At 42.1% G+C, this 22,877-nt stretch overlaps 1 protein-coding gene across 2 annotated transcripts in view; it reads right to left on the reverse strand.

Annotated features, from left to right (window-relative positions):
• The window catches only part of Itpr2 (inositol 1,4,5-trisphosphate receptor type 2), a 397,058-nt gene that overhangs the window by 71,223 nt on the left and 302,958 nt on the right, over positions 1–22,877 (reverse strand). For both annotated transcript variants that reach the window (XM_021191683.2, XM_029533962.1), the window contains 4 exons: positions 18,262–18,369; positions 14,164–14,356; positions 11,055–11,180; positions 4,486–4,661 (listed from right to left, as the gene is read on the reverse strand). In XM_021191683.2, the coding sequence (XP_021047342.1) occupies positions 4,486–4,661; positions 11,055–11,180; positions 14,164–14,356; positions 18,262–18,369 (603 nt within the window). The remainder of the gene's footprint in view (positions 1–4,485; positions 4,662–11,054; positions 11,181–14,163; positions 14,357–18,261; positions 18,370–22,877) is intronic.

Genomic DNA, 22,877 nt, shown 5'->3' on the forward strand with positions numbered 1-22,877 from the left:
TATTCATATGGATGTTTGTGTATACCCAAGTGTGTGCAGTGCCTTTGGAGGCCAGAAGAGGGTGATGGATGCCTGGAGCTGGAGCTACAGATAGCTGTGAGCTTCGTGACTTTGGTGCTGGGAACTGATCTGGGCTTCTGAAAAGACAGCAAGGGTTCTTAATGCTGAGTCATATCTCCAGCCCTAGAGCCAACCCATCTAAAGATACCTCCTGGCTCCATAACTTTTGTCCCTTTTCACTGTCTTATGTGGTCACAGAAATTGACCACTGCTTTGTGTTGGTATTCGTGTTGTTCCTTTGGTCTCGTTCAGGACTCTGTCCCTCATCAGAATATCTCATTTGTTATGAAGGGAAAACATGACCTATTTTCCAAGAATAAATTGTAAAGTGCTGATGTTCTGAAAGGTAAAACTAAACTCACTGTCTCTAGTAATATCCACATTTCCATCAACTGTGGAAATCAACAATTTCACCAAAAAAATAAGATGATTTAACTCCATAATCTCCACATCAGTGATGTCACAACTTAGGCAGGATAAAATCTTAAGGTCAGTATAGAAAGCAAAATTTACAGGCTGTCAAATATCACCATGGAAACCTTCTGAACTGCCAACAGGACAGTATAGCAAACACAGGCAGCATGACCAGCACCACTCAGGATGTTCACCTTGGCTTTGGAGAAGAATTCTATGTTACAGAAATAGTGACATCCAGTGACCATGTTGAACAAAACATTGTGTGTGCACCTCAAAGACAGAATGTGAAAGGAATGTTTTGGTTCAGAATATGTAATGAGGTTTGTGTGTTAAGAGAAGGCATCACAGGACTCAGCTCTATAAATTAACACTGGCATGCAGTCACCCATAAAATTGCAAATACACAGCTAAGAACACCACACCATTCTGCTAAACACTGTGATGACTGTTAATGGCCTGGTTCTAAACACAAAACAAAACAAGACAAAAAAAAAAAGGCTCATTTGGTTTTCCTCTGTGCAAAGCAGGTAGAACAAATTCTAGCACTTCCACATTAAAATAACTGTGAGAGAGGTTAGTACATTGAGTGAACCAGAGTTTCCCAGACATTATTAGAAATGGCAAAAATACCAGAGGTAGTAAGCCTTCAGATGATGCTAAAAGGTATTGTATGTAGACTTGGAGTATGGCTCTGTGGTAGAGTACTTGCATAGAATATTGCCCAGGTTTCAGTTCCTAGCATCAGAAGAAAAACCTTTAATTATATTTACTGTGTTCTTCTTTCTTACAAAGAATCTAAGCTGCAAAGATAAATGGAGTAGTTAAAGAGGATATAGCATCCATATAATGAATCAGAAACCTCTTTAACCAACAGAAGATGCTAAACCTGTATAAATGAGGTTTGCAAAATGTTCAATGATGTAAGCAAATAGTAAGTGCCCCAGGTTTACACAATGACCGCTGCAGTTCTAAGAATGTTAATTTATATCAACATTAGCTAAGGTTATCACACTATGCATGAGAAGAAAACTGTGTAATTGTGTAACATGTATGTTGCAACACTCAGAATCACTGAGATCCATGCGATGGGAAAATCTAACTGAAATCTAGACATATTTCAGGCTCTGCAAATAAATTAAATTTTATCATAATAAACTAAAATCTAATAAATATTAAGGTCTTTCCTCTACTATGATCCTTTCCTGTAAAACTTTTCATATTTGCTCAACACTGGGGGACGGTGTCTAGAAACAAGTTACTATGAGAGCTAAGACACAAACACATCATGGTGGCAACACTTTCTGATTAATTAGTGATTTGCATATCAGATACTCAGATACAGTACGTGATAGACATTATTACCAGTGTATAATAGTAACTGATCTTTTCTGGATTTTCCACAACAAGATTTTCAACTAACCTCAGCAGCCAGATGAGGGTAGACCAGTTGTCCACACTATACTTTCACTCACAAGAGGATGTAATCAGAGATTGGCTGCTTCTTGTTATGGCCAAACTATCAGGCTAATGTTTTCTTTTGGTTTTTCTAGTCTAATATCTATTATTTTTAGAAGTCACAGCATCACCTGTTATGCAATGCAAATGTCTGTGTACAAATTAAATTATTCATATATTAATAACTAATGTATTAAAAATAAGATTCATGTTCTTATTTGAATTTTCCTTTGTCATAAGTAAAGATGAATCAAGATACTTGTGTAATGAATTTATGTGAAGCGGGAAAATAGATTACAATTCACTAAATTAATTATATTAATCTATGTGCTACCAAATATAATTATAAATATAAACTTTTATATTAACATCTGCAGCAGTATTAAATTATAGTGACTTCATTAAATTATTAAATTTGCCTCAAGTCAATATAGATTATTTTCTTTGGTTAAATGATCCCAGGGTAGTGGTAGTGTGTGGCTGAATAATGCTTTTTGCTATTGGAATCCTGGAAAATTCATGGAGTTAGTAAGACAGACATGTCTACATGCTTAATACTTTCTCATAAAGCTATTAAATAAGCACCTGGCTTTGGCAAAATAATTATTTTTATGGTGGAATGATTCCTACCAAAGCACATGGAAGTTATCACATTATACTGTCCTACAAGAGACAGGAAAAGAGTGCCAGATGTTTTTAGTTCACCATCAGCCCAAACATTCAAATGTTATTCCTTACCTCTGTCTACATACCCCCCCACCCCCATCCCTGCCAGAGCATATGCATTCCAGATGGCAATCAGCATCCCTCCACTCCTTGGTGTTCTAAATGTCTACCGTATCATGTGCAGCAAACATTTGTTATCTTGTGCACAACTCTGCCTGGCTCTTCCTTCACTTTCTTAAACTTGGATTATTTCTCACTTAGGTTAATGCCTTATTGAAAGTCAATGATCAGTTTACAGATAATATTTACTTCCTCAAAGCATGTAACTTCATGCTCAGCATGTTTTCTAGAGAAGCAAACTAAGCCAAAGACAGTGGTGTAGACAAATTTATACATATTCATGATGGTTCTCTAGTTATCTTTTTGATGATGTTAACATCCGCTTACATTCAAAGCAAAGACAGTATAAACTCAGATTGTGAAATCACTTCTGAGTGTCCCAATGCCAAGGGTGGGCTGGAGGGAAGTGGAGATGCGAGTGAGCCTGGAGGAGTGAGGTGCTTAGCACCATTGAGATGGGGAAGCACAGTAAACAGATTTCGCAGAAACAAGGTCAGGGATGAGCAAAGACTGGACTCATGCACTGGTGTGACAGTTCCAGTCTCCATGAAACCTAGAGAAGGGTGTGTTTGATACTTTTTGAACCCTCTTCACTGGCAGTAACTGAGAATTTGGCTGTTTTGAATATTCTAACAACTGGTAGCTGTGGAATACTGCCCAACATTTGAAGAATTGCGATAAAAATCAAAGTCGGAAACCCTGAGAAAACAGAATTGATTATGTTGCCTCATCTTCATAATCCTTAAAAGTTGGTTGACTAATTTATTTGTTTTCAATAAATATTGACCACTCATCCATTCATTCACTGATTAATTGATTTGTTCAAAAATATTTATAGATACCCTGTGATAATCCAGGTATATAACAGCCAACTACCATCCTCAATAAATATATAAAGTAGTATAATCCCAGCTAAGACATAAGGGCATAGGACACTGAGTTAGGATTGCAATGAAAGTTACAGGGAGTGTTTTAGGTACTAATTGGGTTGATATAACAATATTTATGTGATTTTTTTGACCATTTGTCATTTTTACCAATTTGATGATTTATGTTTTCTTCATCTCCATTTACAGATACACTTTGCATAAATTTGGCACAGAGTCCCTTCAAAGTTTTAATTTTTGTTTAGAGTATTTCTACAAATCTCTCGATTGCTTCTTGGCCTGATACTTCCAGTCTGTTCATTCTACCCTTACCGAACTAACAGTCCAAAGTTCTTTTCGTGTTCTGATATACTAGAACTTGGTAGGAAAGGAAAGCAATCTCAACTATTCCTTTTATAAGTTTATAAGATTGTCTCATATAAAGGGAGCCCAATTTTGCATCTTACTTTTTGTCTAGCAGTCCTTTTTCCCTCTTAAGTCACTTGATAGGAGGTACTTTTTGAATTCTATTGAATATGATTTAATCTTTTGGGATGATTTAGAACCTTCTTGGGCATGTTAACAGTAGCTGGGTTGTTTTGTTGTTGTTGTTTTGTTTTGTTTTGTTTTTTCAATAATGGCAGGTATGACACAGAAAGGACATTAAAACTGATGAACAGCAGAATTGAGTCAGGCTGTATGTCTGTGCAAATGTATCAATGTATCCATTGTCTTCTTGTTCTTTATTAATTAAAGCATTCACAAATGATACACTTGTTGATATAGATTCACAGCAAACCAGAATTCACTGCGTACACAAGAATAAAAGCATACAGCTAGATTATATTTACACTTAGTGCGTCTGAATTCCACAAGATACAAAGCTAAGCAGTGTACTTACATTGGCAGCACCAAGAAGTATTAGCGTTGGCCCCAGACCGATGGTGTATATTGATCTGAGCATGACAGACACGAGGAATGGCCGGATGCCCACGGGCTTGGAGAAGAAGAACAGCATAGATGTGCAGATTGCCACTGCTACCCAAAGCAGGGCTGAGAACAGTGGGGAGAGTGTGCCTGGAAATGCAAACAGGTTACTTGTCAGGATGAACACAGAGAAAACACAGAAATCTTGGCTTCCATGCTTCATGTGCAGACAAAGCCATGGTACACCAGATCTCAGAACAACCCATTCCATGTTCTACCCCAAGGAAACACTTCGGAATACATTACTCCTCCTACTTCCAAAGATTTGTGAGGTGATTTCAGGCTACATAAATATTTATTAGTTAACATTCTTTGCATCAGGTCTTAGAAATTTCTCCCCTGTGGGAGGGATTTGTGAGATGTTTTAGATAAATGTGCTTCACTTGGGAATCTCAAGTCAAAGTGCACGATTAATGGTCATGAAAAATCAAGGATCATTTCTCATTAACTCATCGTTTCCCTTGTTCTTTTAGTATCAAATTGTCATACTATGGATTTCTTGAAAGAATTCAGTTTGGGCCAACAAGATGGCTCAGCAGGGGAAGGTACTTGCCACCAAGCTCAATGACATGAGTTTGGTCCCCAGAAACCACACAGCAGAAGAAGAGACCCAACTCCTACAGGTTGTCTGACTCCCATACACAGACATACACACACAGCAAATACATAAATACTTAAATGTAAAAAAAAAAGAAAGAAACCCAATTTTTAGAATACTTAGATTTTATAAAATAGAGATGCTTTAAGTGTTAAAACATGTGTACACACCTACATGAGTATTTTAAGTGTTAAAACATGTGTACACATATCTACATATGAGTAAGATTCATGTGTTAAAACACACATACATGTGTCTACATATGAGTGCTGAACACTGACTCAAGTTCCAAACATATATTAGGCTATTTAATCATCAGGAAATAAAAGCTTTATGGAGCTGGGCAGGGAGCCAAGCCAGGAAAGTTCTTGCATCAGGTGCATGAGAATCTGAACCTGATCCCCTACACCCCAGTAATAAAGGTAAGTATGCTGGAATCCAGATGCTATGTAGGTAGAGACAGGCAGAACCCTGGGGCTTTGTGGCTAGTCAGTCTAGCTGATTGAGTGAATCCCAAGTCACTGAGAGACCTTGTCTCAAAATGCAAGGTGAATGATGTCATGAGAAATAACCCTGAGCCTGACCTCCTGCTTCCACATGTGTGCACACACACTTATACACTCATGTACCTATATACAAAAACATGTATACACGCACTTACATACATACATGCAGACATACATTCACATACACACATGCACATGCATGCACAGAGGTAAAAGAAACATTTCCTATGATTTTTAAATGAGCTATATGATAAACCATGTTCCTTAGAAATTTCTCACAAATGAAGTTTTAAAAAAAAAATTTCCTTTTAAAAAGAAGTGCAATTCTGTGACGCGGGCATTGACCCCCTTTCACGAGTGGCTGGGGTGTGCTGCATCTGCAGAAGGAACTTCAGACACTATGCTATTGGCTTGACTGATGGTACCAGGACCGTCAGGATGACACAGATCACCATCATTAGGATGATGTCTACAGGATGACACGGGCAGGAGGAAAACTTCTCCACAACTTCCTGTGCCAGATCTTCCACAATGATGCTTGCTCTGTCAACCACATCTATTTTTACTGTAACACTGACTTCTGGTACAAAACACACTGAGGGCTTTCATAAGCAAAGCTTTGGGGTTAGCATCAAAACCCTGGATGACCCATACATATCCTTTGACAAATTTTGTATTCATTGAGGACCAATGTATCTAAAAATTACAAAGATTCTGTCAGACAGTTGTAACTACCCAAAACAATCCATGAAAAAAAATTAAATTAGATGTGCTTTGAAATCCTGGTTCTGTAGCAATGCTATTTATTGTGATTTAGATATGATTTGACTGTTTTCCCAAAGGCTCCCAGATGTTAAGATGGACCTTGCGCAATACTGCAGAGGCAATGGAATCTTTAAGAGGTGGTACCTACAGCTGGACACTCAGATTACAGACTACTATCTTAGGAAGGGATTGATGGTGGCACAGCTGGCACCAGACACTCTCTTGAGAGCATGTTGCAAAGTGTGGCTCCCCTGCCCACATAACATCCCCCCACCCCGCGCCACAGCCACAGCCCTTTCTGCTTCTCCATCAAGTTGTGATATAACCAAGGAGGGTCCCCACCTGGAGTAAAGAGACGGGGATAGCTGATCATAGACCCCCCATATCTAAAACAGGGAACTAAATAGACATTTGACTCATGAAATACACAGTGTCAGGTATCGTGTTAGAGCAACATTTTTGTTATCATGACAGCTTCAAATAAACAGGGGTTAAAAGAAGGTTGTGTGGCTATAGACATGGCTCAGTAATTAAGAACACTTGCTGCTAGCTCTTCCAGAAGACTCTGGTCTTCAATTCCTAGCAAAGCCATGGTGGCTCACAACTGTGTGTAACTCTAAACCTAGGGAATCCAATACCCTCTTCTAGCTTCCACAGGCACCAGGTATACACATGGTGTATAGACATGCACACAGGCAAAACACCTGCACACAGAAAAAGAAAGAAAGAAAGAAAGAAAGAAAGAAAGAAAGAAAGAAAGAAAGAAAGAAAGAAAGAAAGAAAGAAAGAAAGAAAGAAAGAAAGAAAAGGNAAAGAAAGAAAGAAAGAAAGAAAGAAAAGGAAGGAAGGAAGGAAGGAAGGAAGGAAGGAAGGAAGGAAGGAAGGAAGGAAGGAAGGGAGAGGGGGGGGAGAGAGAAGGAAGGAGGGGGGAGGAAGGAAGGAAGGAAAATGACTTTTAAAATATTGGAAAGAGAGTTCATCTTCCTTCTGATCAAAATAGGTTACTTATATTTGACACTGGTTTATGGGTATTCTACCTAGCAAAAGCAAGCCATCTGCTTTGACTCTGCAGCTTTCCAACAGGAATACAGAGTTTCTTCAGCATTCCAGTGTTTGTGGTGACTCTCAGGTCTCCATTAAAACACAAAGTCTACAAATGTGTGGGGCAGCCCTAACCTGTTACACTGTGTTTTGCAACAGTCAATCAATACTTGATTATCAGGTAGACAAAATAGACTCTGGGACTTCATAGTAAGCGAGTGGCTAAATATTGATTAACATTCAGGTTGTGCGGCTGTACCCGGCTCTCTACACGAGTTCTGGGCATCCAAACTCTGTGAGCCATCGGGTTAGTTCCAACCTGATGAGTCAAGCTTTGGGGAAACAGACAAATAAACAACAGAAACACAACCTCGCTGACACAACAACAACAACACACATCTTTGTCACACTAGAGACAGATGCTAACATTTTTCAAAGTCAGTCTTAGTGGAGTGTGGTGACTCATACCTGTATCTAAACACATGGCAAGCTGAAGCAGGAGGAATGCTGTGAGTTCAAAGCCAGGCTGAGCTACAAAGTGAATTTTAGGCCAACCTGGGTTACTCAGCGAAACTCTGTCTCTCAAACAAACAAATAATTGTAATAAAAAGCAAAGCAACATAAAGCACTAAAGCCAATCCTTAGCCATCAGGTGGGAATCTTTTTTCCTTAATGTTTTGCATTTTACTATTAATTTCCCATAATAAGCATATTATATATTTAATGGGATGTCTTTAGAAATTCCTCTATACTTTTGAAGATCTCAGAAGTAAGAAGCTGGTCCTTTATAAAAGAAAATTCAGTGTTAGTCAGATTGGACTTCAATTTCCCTCTCATCTTGGAACTCAGCTTGGCCTCGTGATGATTTGTCTGTGGCTTCCTGTCCAGCATGGCTGCTTCTTACTCCCAGCTGTCCCCAACCCTCCACTTCCTAGGCAGGCTCGTGACTCCTGCGTCCTACACCCAGGTCCAGATAAAGACAACATCCATCCTAGCATGGTGCCGACCGCACAGTGGTACCCAACAACACTTGTGAAACTGAGGGAGTTGAAATCACCTTGAAGAATCTTTTTTTCCTCAGCAAACATGCTTGTGAGGAAGAAGTACATTCAAAATGTGGGGAGAAAAACCTCCCCTCTGGGTTTAAAAATCATATTTATCTTGGGATAAAAAAAAAAATTCCACTGACTACTTTGCCAGGACAGTTCAGTTGGCGTGGCTGGAACTATCCCTAGCATAAACATATTCCACAGAAGCCTGGCAGTTAAAGTAGACGTGGATGGTGTCTCTCAGGGTGGTCATCTGAGCAACATCTCCCCTGAAACATCTTCCTGGAGTCAATCCTGATTGAAGGATGTTCTCCAACATGCTAACCCGCATGTGTACGTGACAGTTGAGCATGAGATGCTTCCGAGAGCGTGGTTGACGCCTCACCATTCACTATATCTGGAGGAGAATAAACAGCCTGCCTCTGCTGGCCCTTTGCCATGATGGCTCTGGGACTCTGAAGCGGATTATAGTAGGGTCCAGGGCTGGAAAGGACAGCCCATGCTAACAGATGTCTGTCGATAATTTTTTCAAAGCTTTCTCAGATCTGTCTGCTGGAAGTCCTTTCTGGTCGGAGCCTATCACGTTGTATGCCCCCCATCATTCCAAGGCACTTACTAGGAGAACTTTGATTTACATTCAACCTGTCTTTATGCAGTTTTGAATTAAGCCTGAAGAACAGTTGCTCAGCCTGTTTGAAAAACTCCAGCATCAAGAACTGTCACTAGCACATAGCAGTTTCTTTTTGCACAATGTGGCCACGCATATCTGCCCACTGTGCCCATATATGCAGTGTGTGGTCAAGGCTTAGAGGTTGTGGTGACTTTGATCATTGTCATGAGCTGACTCACACAGACTGTAGTCATGTGACTCAGACTCATCACGGGGTTCTACGATGCCCTTTGTGTATGCTCTGCCTTCCCTAAGAAGCACCCATACTCTGGCATCTGAGGACTGAGCCTCCTTGCTACTACTATTGACTAAAAAATCTTTTTCAAGAGTGATGTTTACACATGTTCCCAGTAACCAGGCTCTACATGGCCCAGAGATCTACACCTTCCAGCCTCGTGTTTGTTAGATCTGCTTCTTTTAGGGGCTGAAGGTTTTCACTGGGTTTTCATGGCTCTGTCTGTCAAATGAAAGGTTGATATTAGATGATGTCCAGGTCTGTCTCCATCTTAAAGACTCTGCACTGCTCTTTACTGGGGCTCTGCCATGTAACCTCAGTGGTCTGAGCACAGGAGATATTAACTGATCATTTTGTGATCTTCCCCTCAAGAGCTGTGTTCCTCTGTACTAAGATCTCATCGCCAAAGAAAGACCAAGCGAAGGGGAGAGAAAGGCATCCCCACTTCCTCCCTCATGATGGATGTATGCATTTGTTGCCATTCTCCTGCTATGCAGTGACTTGCCTGCTCTACTGTTCACAATTCTCCATCTCTGCTGTGCACTCAGAAACACAACAAGCTCAACTATGCCAGCTCACACTGCAGCTAAGATGAAGGCTTTGATGCCCATGGGATCGGACAAAGAAACTGGAAAACGGTCAGTTGTTCTTGGGTTCCCATCTCTCCTCAATGTTCTTGGGCTCCCATCTCTCCTCATTGCCTCCAGTTCCTCTGAGATTTGCTTACATACCTGTTGCTGTTATGGTACCATCTCTCCTGTCTCCCTGAGGATGACAGTGACAGTATTCACGTTTTAACAACCACTATTGGTCCAACAATCAGGAACTGCTAATGCTCTGCTGACACCATCCCATCAACCCTATGTGCCCCAGGGTCACTTCAAGGCTATTATTTGCTTATTTCTCTCATGTTTGCCTCCAACCCATTCCAAAGTTACTCTCCAGGTTGTACCTCATACCTGTAACAGATTGTTCCCAAGCAATTTGCTAAACCTGAACAAAACATTCAAAAACCCCACCCAATTCTTATGGAATTTCATGCTTCACTTCAAATTCCTGCCTTTGCTTTTGAAAAAGCTCATGCACTACCAGATTAATGATACCAATTTCATAATCAATATCCTTCATTGTCTACCATTTCAGTCTATTGTAGGCTGTGTATTTCTAAGGATGAGATTATGAGTATTATAAAAGCATAGTATTATAGAATCAAAACATGTATTTTGTGGGTATGTTTACTACAACCCCCCCCCGACAAGACAGAAAGTAAAATGTAATTGTTATCCTTTCATCAAAATACTTGAGCATCAGGCTCCCACTTACATAACTGAGACAACGCAGAATAAAGTATGTTTGATCATTCTAATTATGTGGAACCAACATAATCCCCCAGGTAGTTATGCATTCATGAGATTTCTGTAACATAACATTTCTACTGGCCATGCTTTTCAGTTTACTCTACCTACTACCTCTATACTCTCAATGAATACAGAAAAAGATATTCAATGAGAGCTATGCTTCTTTGTTTTGAAGCTCTAGAGACTTAAGGAATGTAATTTGAGAATTTTTTGTGATTTTTTTTTCAGGCATTCATCCTTTGCAGAAAGACAAGCACTTGCCTTCATCACCGTCATCCCCAAATGGATAGAAGAGAGCCACAGCCAGGTTGATGAACACAGCCAGGTTGAAGGAGATGCTCCCCCAGAGGGAGATGTGCCTGGAGAACCAGAACAGGGCGGGGTTGTCTAGGAAGCAACAAGAACAGCGGTGAGAATGGCCAGTATATGCTGCTGTCCACACAGGAGCCCTGCCGAGCTAACAGTATGGGCAACGTGATGGTGATTGGTCACAGACGTGCGTCTGAAGAAACCGTGACTTACTTAGAAAGCATATTATAAGACCAGATGGTAAAGGCATTTTTCTTAGTTCCTTTTTCATCCTTCCAGAGTGTGAGCAAAGGTGATTCTACCGTAAATCCCTTGAATCTGGACCATGCAAATTAGGGGAACGTGGCAAATGGTTCCTGGGCCCCACTCACTGGAGGCCTGATAATACTGATAGGTAAGATGATCTTATCCTCATGGTGTAATTTCATAAAAGCCAGGATGGCCGACTCAGGTATACATCTACTGGAAAGACTTTTACAAGTACAGTTACCTGGAAACCGCAGCCTCAGCACCGCAGCCTAGCGTGCATGGGAGCCAGAGAGATATAATGGTTTCCCAGGCCTGCAATCTCAGCGTCTGCTGAGAGGCTGAGGCAGAGGGATGCCTATGAGTTTGATAGCAACGTGGGAATCTGAGGCCAGCCTGGGTTATGCAGTGAGACCCCACTTTTTAAAAATGCTATAATATCTATACTTTTAATTTGAATGTTTCTAATCATGCTCTGGGTTTGAAGACACAGGGAGAAAAGTCCACAGTAAGAAGTCAGTAAGTGGTAGAGGATTTGCTGAGTATTTCCAGAAAGGGAAATGCCTCTCAATGAAAAGAGTTAATAAATGCATCTACCAGTGTTAAACAGAAACTCAGTTCTTTCCACATCTAAGTAACTGAGGAAATTTGTAATGCAGAGTGGTTTAGAGATGAGCTATATTATCAGCCTACACTGGGCGCCTTGTGGCTCCTTTTGTCTGCTCTTTATCTTGCAATGTCTTGACATAGAATTGAAATACTGGGTGGGATGGACACGGTGGTGTTTGTCCATAACTCCAGCATTTGGGGGGTGGAAGCTAGAAGATCAGTAGCTGAAGGTCAGCTACATAGTGAGTTTGAAGCCAGCCTGGGCTACATGAAACCCAATCTCAAACAAAACAACCTAAACGATGAAAATGCTAGAGTTTGGGGCTGGAGAGGTGGCTCAGCAGTTGAGGACATGCACTGCTCTTGCAGAGGACCCAGCTCAGTTCCCAGCACCCACATCAAGTACGTGACCATTGCTGTAACTCCAAATCCAGGGCATATGTCACCTTTCGACCTTTGCAGGCACTATACACATGTGTAAAAGCCCACAAAAAACAAATGTACATACACATAATTTAAAATCATAATTAAAAACTTAAAGACAACATATCAGAGTGAGTGGGGTGAGGTTTATGAAAGGGAAAATCATATACCTTTTGGGTCTACCTCACACCTCTGTCTGGACCCTCTGTCGACTAGGGATTGTACCCCTCCTGAGTTCCTCTCATTTTCCTCCTCTTGGGCGAATACTCCACAGTGGAGGAGGCTGTGATGGGAATGGCCATTTCTCTGGGCAATCCCATGATTGATCACGAACTGCAGACACCTGTGCTGTTCCCACTCCTTTCTATCTACAAGTCCATAGAATCACTAAGATAATATCCTTGTGATCAACTGCTTCTAAGGCTTAAAATACCATGCCCACTGGTAATTACTTTAAGTTTTATTTTTGGTAAAAATAAATAAATAAATAGATAGATAGATAAAATGTTTTTCACAAAACACAGATCCTAGAGCTTTAGTTTGTTATTCGGTTGATTTTTAAATTAGTTTCAGCATATTATTCAATTAATATGGATAAATTAATATTTTTCAAATATTGCAAATAAGAATTTTTGAATATCCCACATATATTGGATGCCCAGTTTTTCTGCTGAGTCCTATGTGGTAAAATTTTAAAGAACGCCAGTGTCTTAGGAATCTAAACCTGCGTGACATCATCTTATACCCAAAGGAGCCTTTGAGCAGCTCCACTCACCTAGTGTCTCTTGGTGAGCAGGCTAGCAAACTGAACTGGGAAATCCAAGTCACGCATGCCCGCCCACCCGCCTGGGAAAGTCTCCAAAAGACAAGAAGGACCTAACTCCAAGAGCTTCTCAACCCTGCCTCAAGGTCATCTAAGGTCATCTAAGGAAACAAAATTACTTTTAAAATGTAGGCTTATTTTATTTTATGTGCACGAGTGTTTTGCTCACATACAGGTCTTGCCGACCCTCTGTGCACTTGGTGCCCTGGAGGGCGGAAGAGGGTGAACGTGGGGTTATGGATGGTTCCCAGCTGCCCTAAGGCTTTACCTCTAGGCCATCTCCCCAGCCTCATTGAAATTATTTAAAACTTTAAAATTAAAAAGTATCGGAAACTCAGTGTGTTTCCAAACACACTGGAGAGCTGTGTTACAAGTGGAGAGAACTACATGGTGATGGTTTTGACTGCGATATCACTGGGCTCTGGTTACAGGCTTGCTAGATTTTGATGGAAAGGGGGAAGGAGGAAGGACGAATGACTCCCAGGAAAATACTAAGCACTTGAGATGTGGAATCATCTATGGGCACAGGATGAGTCTGAGGACAGACTGAGCTGTGAGGTCCTGTCTAAACACACAGAGAGGACACTGAGAAGGCTCTGATGCAGAGGTCGCCCAACCCCATGTGCTGACTATTGAAGTCTAGGGGTCAACGCAGGACTTCACACTTGCAGTCACCTGGCAGCGCAACTGCGCAGCTGCAGCCTTGAAGCTTATAACACATTAAATAAAAACACGCCCTGCAGCAGCTGTGGGTCATCTGGTTGACTGGGAATTTGTAAGTCCACCAAGCTCCAGTGACAACAGGGGCTCACTCTTCAGCCTACAGATGATTTCAGGGACATTAAACTGACAAGAAACTCAATTAATTATTTAGATAAATGGGGCCACGTGACCCTGGCGCTGATCCTCTGTCTTGGGCCATGTGACCCTGCCCCTCCCCTCCCCATGTCTCGCACTCACTTCTGATCTTCTTTTGCCATTTCATCTCGTTGTAGAGGTCTTCCGTTTGCTGGAAGAAGTCGTTCACCTTGCTTCCTTGCTCATCCCTCTCCGTTGTGTTGAACACTCGGTACTTGGATTCCCGAGTGAGGAATTCGCAGATATTGGGTACCGGGAAAACAATCTGTTCCATAGTCCGGTCATGCCGCACAATCTGGAAACGATTGGTGTTTGGTTTCAGACTTTTGCACACCTCAGTCTCAAACTCAGTTTTTAACTTCCTTTTTCTTAATTGATAAATTTTGTTCTTTGACAGTTTCATGCATGCATATACTATGTTTTGGTTACTCCCCACCCCCACCCCTGGTTATTCATCTGCTCCAGATGCACGCTTCTTCCTTACAAATCTCTTTCCCGTTTTCATAAGCTTCTGCTTTTTTGTTTTTTGTTTGAGCCGGGGAGTGTTACCCCATCCACTCACTCGGAGATTTTAACTAGAGCCCTCTGTGTGACTTCGGGTTTGGAACGATCTGGAAGCACCCTGTGGCCCGTGGTCCTGGTACGTGTAAAAAAGCTGACTAAGCCTAAGCACAGAGCCAGCACACCCACTGTGTTCTTCCATGTCTCCTAGCTCAGATTCCTGCTTGACTGTTTCCCAGTGTCATACTACGATATGTATAGAGATGTAAGCCAAATAAATCCTTTCCTTCCCAGGTTGCTTTTGGCAAGAGTGTTTTATTATCACAGCAACAGACATGAAGCTAGGACAATGAGCTTATGAGTGATAGTTTATGTAATCTAATTATGACAAATGAGCCAGCGAGGTGACCCTGAACTCAGACTTAAGAATCTGTGCCCAGTTCTTCCTGACAGGGGCTTCTGGGTACCAAGTGAGACCCTCAGCGTTGGGTGCCTTCAGTTCTCTGTATACAGAGTGAAAATATATATAAAACTGAAGTGTTCTCCTGCCTCCAGCTTGCTGTTCTGAATGAGAAATGTCCCCCATGGGCTTATGTATTTGAACATTTGGTCTCCAGTTAGTGGCGCAGTTTAGGGGAGGTTGTGGAACCTTCAGGAAGTAGAGCCATGCCGAGACTTTGGGGGCTTATAGCCTTGTTCTCTCCCCTACCCTCCTGCATAAGAATAAAACATGGCCCCTGCCCTCCAGGCTCCATGCTTTGCCTTCCCTGCCTCTGGACCCTCTTTCTGGAACCTTAGCCAACATAAACTCTCTCTTCTCTAAATCAGTTTTAATCCAGGAATGGGAGCAATGGGTGGGTGCTAGGAACTGAATGCAGGCGTCTGTAACCACAGCCAGTGCTCTTAACCATCTCTGCTCTGCCATCTCTGCCGCCAATTTATGTGCTAACTTTAAAAAATAATTAAAATATCAATTATATAAACTACTGAGGCATATTTGATAAAGTAGGCAACTACATGAAAAGAATTTTAAACGTTTGCTTGATCCAACAGTGTCAAGTATATATTTTTTTTAATTCTTAGGGCTTACTAAAGAAATAAAGCTGTGATTAGATGAGCCAAAATATTCAGTCCTTGCATAAAATGACACATTTAATTCTGGTTGTCACATTTCACAAAGGGCAATGACAAACCAGGGAAACCGAAGGAGGAAATGCTTTACCCAAAAGGAAGCCAAATATGGTTAATTTTCCCCTAGGTTATTCAACAGATGCTTATTCAGTCATTAGCTGAGGAGCTCTGGGGAACTGAAAGTAAAAAAAAAAAAAAAAAAAAAAAAAAAAAAAAAAACCAACTGGATCCCCAATATAGAAGGGAATGAACTGAGAAGCATGGTGGCTCTTTAAATGTTAGAGCCAAAGGCTGGGGGGTGGGGCTGCTGAGTGGTTAAAGCATTTACCATGCAAAATAAATGTGAGGGTCAAAGTTCAGATCCCCACAAACCCACTAAGTGCTGGGTGGGTGTGCCAGCCTTCCAGTAATCCCAGTGTTGGAAGGCAAAGTCAGGGGCTCCTCAGTGCAAGCTGGTTAGCGAGACTGGCCATCTTACCAGGCTGTGGGCTCAACTGAGAGGTCCTGCCTCAGTGAGAAAGGCAGAAGAGGATGGAGGGTGAGTCTCGATACCAACCTTAGGCCTCTTGCTACATGTGAATGTAACCACAAACACATGCAACACACACACACACACACACACACACACACACACACACTAAGCTACCACCCCGAGGGGAGCAAACACTGGGAATGGTGAATAATTGCAATGGTTTTGTGTGATTCACAGATACAGAAAATCTTTGCTTAAAACTGCACACGATTTCTTCAGAAGCAGTGAGGTGCATGAGAGAATCTGAAAATAAGATTCAGATCCTGGGGGCCTCCTTCTTGGATGGTGATTTGGCCTAAGCACCTTCCCACTTCCCAGGGCTACTAAACTGGTCGCCATGAGCTACTGTTCTTGATAATACCCATTCCTGCAATTGACTCAGCCAGGCAAATCTGACACTGAGCTGCGGCACTGTTGATGTTTATACATATGAGCAGGGGTCCACTTTTGACATGAAGTGATAAAGCTTAGTGATGCTCAAAGATTTGGTAGAAATAAACAATAACACATAGAAATTACCCATTAGAGGCAAAAGTGCCCGTGACACATTCTGCTGAAAACCAAAACCCATCTACCAGAATGAATGAAGGTGTGGCCATAGATTAGGAGTGACAGGCAACCACTGCTCTGCTCACTTCTGCCTGATTAGTTCTGCCAAGAAGCATCACAATGATAGCCCAGCTAGAAGTGACGACCAGATGGGTCCCCCGGCACACCTCCTGATCTGCTATAGGACATTAGATAAAGTCTCATTTATGGGGCAGGGAGAGGGAAGATGTCAGACAATAAATGTGTAAACAGCTAACTTTTGAGTGTATGATACCAATATGAAGTTTTTATTAGTGCTTCCATGTTTTCTATACTTTCATATACTTTTATTTTGCTTTTTTCAAAGCAAGGTCTCACTATGTACCTGGCCTGTAACTTGCTAAACCAGACGGTCCTGGAACTTACAGAGATCTGCCTGCCTCTGTCTCCTATGTGCCGTGGGTAAAGCCATGTGCCACTATGCCTGGCTTCAAACACTCTATTAAGTCACAGATTCCTATTTTAAGAAGCCTCTGTAGAGGAATTTTAATCCAGAAACATAGCTGCTCTGGCATGTGATCACATCTGAAGACTTAGACCTGTGTGATCTGGCTGGAATACAGACACATCCTTAGCGTACTACTGTAAGGTAAAATTAATTTGTAGAAGGAAGCAACTTTATTTGAAAGTGACATATAATTGAGGGGTAGACAAAGTGATGGACCAGAGACAGATTTAACAGAATGAAACAGAGATCAGATACGCCCAACTCTGAGGAGAACAGCACAGGAAAGAGAAGCTATTTAAGAGCAGCAGCTCGGGGAGAGAGAGAGTCTGCCAGTGCAGTCAGTCAGTGCCAGTGCAGTGAGTGCAGTGTGGTGGAGTTGAGTTCGTCCATGAGTATATGCAGTTCATTGCAGGTCAGCAGAGGCAGCAGAAGCCAGAGAATAAAGGCCCAGAAGATTAGAACACATTGCCAGAGTTAGTCTGAGGCCAAGCAGAGCAAAACATTGAGAAGCTGAGAGAAGCCAGATTGAATCAGTCAACTTGAAGAGGAGTTTGAACCAGAACAGCTGAGTCAAACTAGCCAGGCAGAGTTCAGAAAGAGCTAGAACGGGTGAGCTTATTCAGTAGTAGGGCGCATCTAAGACAACAATTGCATCTGGAAAACAGTTACATTTACTTTTAAGAGGCAGACTCTCTAATATCTTGTCTCTAAAATACCACTCAATTCTCTACCCTATTTCCTTCTGTGACCCAAGCAGGAGAAAAGCTTTATACATTCCATTTCAAAAACTTCAGAGTGGTTCCGGAAAGAGAAAAGACTCAAGCTGGACAGACTCGGTTTCTATACGTGGCTCTTAGACCTCGGCTTGTGGTACAGAGCTTTCCATTGAAATCACCTGGTATTATTTCACAGTTCTAAGAAAAATCATGAAACAGCTTCAGGTAGAAAGCAAGTGTATGCTTTCACCATAGGCCCCTTCCCAGGAGTGGCAGGCAGGTACCTCGATCTGCGCGGTGTGGTTGGCGTAATACTTCAGAGCCTCATCCCCTTCCTCTGGGTCAGACCCCGGCTTGAGCATCTGCTGCAGCAGCTTGTTGTGGCGGGCCAACTGTTGGGGAGAAAACTAAGGGTTAATGTCTCTTCTTCACCCTTCTCTTGTGATGAGACCTGGAAGTTACTGTGTCTGTTTGTGCACATGCCTTTCACAGTCCTGGGGTGACAGTAATTAGCCATATTCAGGGAAGGTATGTCTATGTTTGAAAGGCATAAATAATCAATGCATTAGAATCAGTCATTCTCATTTGTGGATAATCCCTATTTGCGATGAATGTGCCAAGGAGAAAAAATGCTGATGGTAGCATTGAGGAAATACTTTCAGACTACTCATACATGTAAATCAATGACCACCTACACATACATATAAATCAATGACCAACTACACATACATGTAAACCAATGACCAGCTGCACATAGATGTAAATCAATGACCAGCAGGGCAGCAGAAGAGTGGGCATAGAAATAACATAGATGACATGTAGACAGGGCTCTGCATTCCAGAAGGCTTTCTCTTACTGTGTATAATCCCAGCCCTATGATAGCAGCTTTTATTAACCTGTACTTCGACATTACCAAGTCAAAACTGGCACTTTATGGGCATAGATTTTAATTTTATTTGTATGTGAAATTGAGCATTTAAAAAAACAATAATCTCATCATAAATATTTTCTCTTTCATATGTATGTGAATACAGGTTCATGGTGTGTATGTGTGTGTGTGTGTGTGTGTGTGTGTGTGTGTGTAAGACAAAGGTCAACATCAGGTATATCTCTATTGCTCTCTATCTCACTTTTGAAGACTGGAATTCTCAGTAAGTGCAGAGCTCACCAGTGTAAGCAGGCTGGCTGTGTTACATAAACACATTGCTCCCGGAGGTGCCTGGCTCATTCTGCCAGGTACAAGATCTCATCAGCTCTGACTTTGAAATCCTGGGGTGGACACTCTCACTGCTTCCATTTTACAGATGAGGAAACTGAGGCACAGGGAGTGAGAACTTGTCTATAACTAGATAGCTGGAAACTGGCAAAGCCAGTCAGTGCTAAACTCAGATGGTAGTTTCAGAGCAAGTGTCTTGGTGGTGTTGCAAGGCTGTAAACATATCACTCTGTTACCCACAGCGTCTTAATATAAATGGGGCCATAAAATAGCACAAATTCAAGCAATAATCCAGACTCGTAAGACCAAGGCAACATCCTGCAAAGTGATAATCTGAACAATTAACTATTCATTCCGCCGACTCCAGAACAAATCATTTTGAAATGATTACTTTAGAACTGCCTTTCAGGGTCATTTATGGACCAGGCAGAAAAAAAAATGATGTCTTATTTTACTTACATTTTATATTCAACTAAACGTGAGTTATATCATTTTTATTACCATCCAGGGTCATGAAGCTTGCTGTGACTTGTAGGTGTCCCTCAAAGTCTAAGTGAATTTTAAAAGGAAATTGCTGTGATCACTTGGGCATATTACCAACTAGCAAGAAGTGGCTAGTTCTGGGGGTGAAACTGGCAAGACCCATATGCCTAACATTCCCAGGGTCAGGAATAGGTGACAAGGACACTTGGCATGCTTCCAGCCTGAGCTATCACACAGCTTGGTGCTGAAGGCTGAAGACTCCGTTGGAAGCTGGAGGTCGGGCCTATGGGAGAAAGATGGGTCATGGCGCATGTGCCCTTGAAGAGTGTATGAAACTCATGGCCTCTCATTTCTTCCTCTTTTCTGCTCCCTAGATAACATGATGGACAGCTCTACTCGACCATGATCTTCTCCAGCCCACCATAGAGCCATGATGTTGTACAATACAGTCATGGACAAAAAGCTCTGAAAATGTGACTCAGAATGAATCTTCCGTAGCAGAAGATGACCTAATCGGCCATCAGTGGGAATAGAGGCTCCTTGGTCTTCCAAACTCTATATGACCTAGCACAAGGCAAGGCCTGGGCCAAGTAGTGGGAGTGGGTGGGTAGGGGAACAGAGGTGGGGGGAGGGGTATGGGAAACTTTCGGGATAGCATTTGAAATGTAAATAAAGAAAATAATAATTAAAAAAAAAAAAAAAAAAAAAGAATGAATCTTCCCGCCTCATAAGTCATTTACTTCAGCCATTCCACCACAGAGTTGAAAATCTGCTTAGTGTAAGTCCAGGACGATTGACTGGAACGGTGGAAAAGCAAGGAATGCCAGTTACTTCAATCAAATACAGAAATACATTAGAGAAGAAACCCAAACTTTGCTTCTAGAAACCCAGATCTTTCAGTGCCGCTGTAGAGGAAACCAAGGAGTGGGTTGGTCAGCCCTGGAGCCACATCCAAGAAGCACAGTTGCAGAGTTAAAAGTCACCAGAGGCCAGCACCCTGTACCCAACAGAGCAGTCTGAACTACACCACACAGAAGTTCCAGGTCACCAAGCTGAGCTGAGTGGTCTGAACTTCCAACAGAGCTAACAGGCCAAGTTCTCACCAAGGCCAGTGCCTGTCCAGTTTAACAATGAAGCTCTCTTGGCTCCGATCCTTACCAAACACAAGCCCGTGTAACTACCTGGCGACGAGTTGGTTACTCTCCTATTTCCTTCCCCCCAATTCTTTGAGTCAGACCACTCTCTTCCTTTTCTCGGCTCCCTGGAACCCTTGATCCATTGTTCCAGAGCTCCTGGGCTCAGTTCCCAGCGCTGACAGGGCAGCTCTCACAGAGACCATCTGTACTCCAGTCCTAGGCCATAACCCCCTGGCCACAGCAGGCACTTCATGGGCTGGGCAAGTAGACAGATGTACACCCACACACATGGAAATTTTAAAGTAAAAATATAAGTGCAACACTAAAGTATATGTATGTGCACTCATAAAATACATGTATATGGATAACATAAACCTTAAACATAGATATCCACCAACAGGGTCTTGAAGATCATTGTATACATTTTAAATCAAAAGTTAGGGAATGAAGATAGACCAGAAAGTTCCAACTCCAGTAACAATGAAAATGATATAAATGTCTGTTTCCCATATATCTTCTTACCACTAGGATATTTATGTTCATTTCATTTGGCTCCAAGAAAGGATTGAACAAAAAGCCAGAATTTGTACCAGAATGTTGTTCTATGATAATTACACCTCAGTACTTCTACTCTCTGGATTTTTTTTTTCAGTGTGTGTTCAACTATTATTAATCAGTAAAACCATGACATAGAGGTTGGCTTTCCCCAGATCAAAGAGTGAGCTGGAGCCCGAAATTACATGATTGCCTGAAGTCACAAGACTGCCTGAAGTCACATGCTTGCCTGGTCACATGACTGCCTGAAGTCACATGACTGCCTGAAGTCACATGACTGCCTATGTGATGATGCTTCTACAGAAGGCATCATTCCCACCTGAAGCAACAGAAGCAGCAAAAGACAGTAAGCTTGAGGAACTCCCTCTCTGTAAAACATAAAGACTTTGTCTTCAGAACATGTGTTCTTCCTCTGATCACATGACACAGTTACAGACAAAACCCAGGTCTAAGTGCTGTAGCTTCAGAGAGAAACAGGGTGTCCATCCACCCTCCTCCTAAGCTAAGTGCCTGCTGGCCACTGAGGGAACTAAAATGGCTGCCGGTCTGTGGTTCCTGTGAGGCGAGAGGGAGCCAGAGTGCAGGGATTCACACGGCGTTTGGTATGGGCAAAGAATCACACAGAAGTGTTGTGATGAGTTTCAGAGAATGGCTGCAATGTGCCCAGGAGGGAAAAAAACAGGAGAAAGTGGTCTGTGGTTCAGAGCTGTGCCTCTGTGGTCCAAGTAAAGATCTTGGTGAGCCAAGTCCCGGTGAGTGTGCACAGGAAAAAGGCCACACTCAATGCTCATGTGTGGAGCTCAGTCTTACTTCACATCAACTTTATACATAAACATAGACAAGGAACTAGTAATGGGTCTTTCAGGAATATCACACATTCACTGCACCGATAACTTCTGACTAAACATGGTATATCAAAAAAGTCCCATTCATATATTAACCCTGGTACATATGAGTGTGAACACTAATCCATTAGCTAGCATGCTTAAATAAGAGGAAAACACGGGCTCAGACGGATCCATACAAGCAACATCATATGTTGGTAGGATAACGGGGTGTGGCATAAGTCTCAGCTGCCAAAAACAGCCAGAAAATAAGAAATTGGGGGAAAGGACGCTTCCCTTAGCCTTCATCTGGAGCTTACCTCTAGGACAGCCTGATTAGGACCTCTGACTAGAACCGTGAGACTGTTTTAATCTGGTGAGCTCCCTTTAGGGTAAGGGAGCCTGTGTAAAGCAGTACAAACAGGGTGCAAAGAAACTTCTCCAAGTAAGATGAAATGGACTCTCTGCCATCCTTCTGTTTTGAGAAGGAAATCATGGATTAAGAGGAACTGACTGGAAATGGTGCCCAGAGCTCACCCACCACTGCAGCCCTTCATAAGACACTGCCCACAGAAGTGGCTCTCCTTCCCAGATGTTGATGGCCAGCTGCTTCCCAGTCAGGAGCAGGGCAAAGGCAGCTGAGAAGAATACATTTCCACAGGAAGCTGGGCTATGTGCTCTCATCA

This window comes from Mus pahari, chromosome 2 (genome assembly GCF_900095145.1).
Source record: "Mus pahari chromosome 2, PAHARI_EIJ_v1.1, whole genome shotgun sequence".
Taxonomy (NCBI): domain Eukaryota; kingdom Metazoa; phylum Chordata; class Mammalia; order Rodentia; family Muridae; genus Mus; species Mus pahari.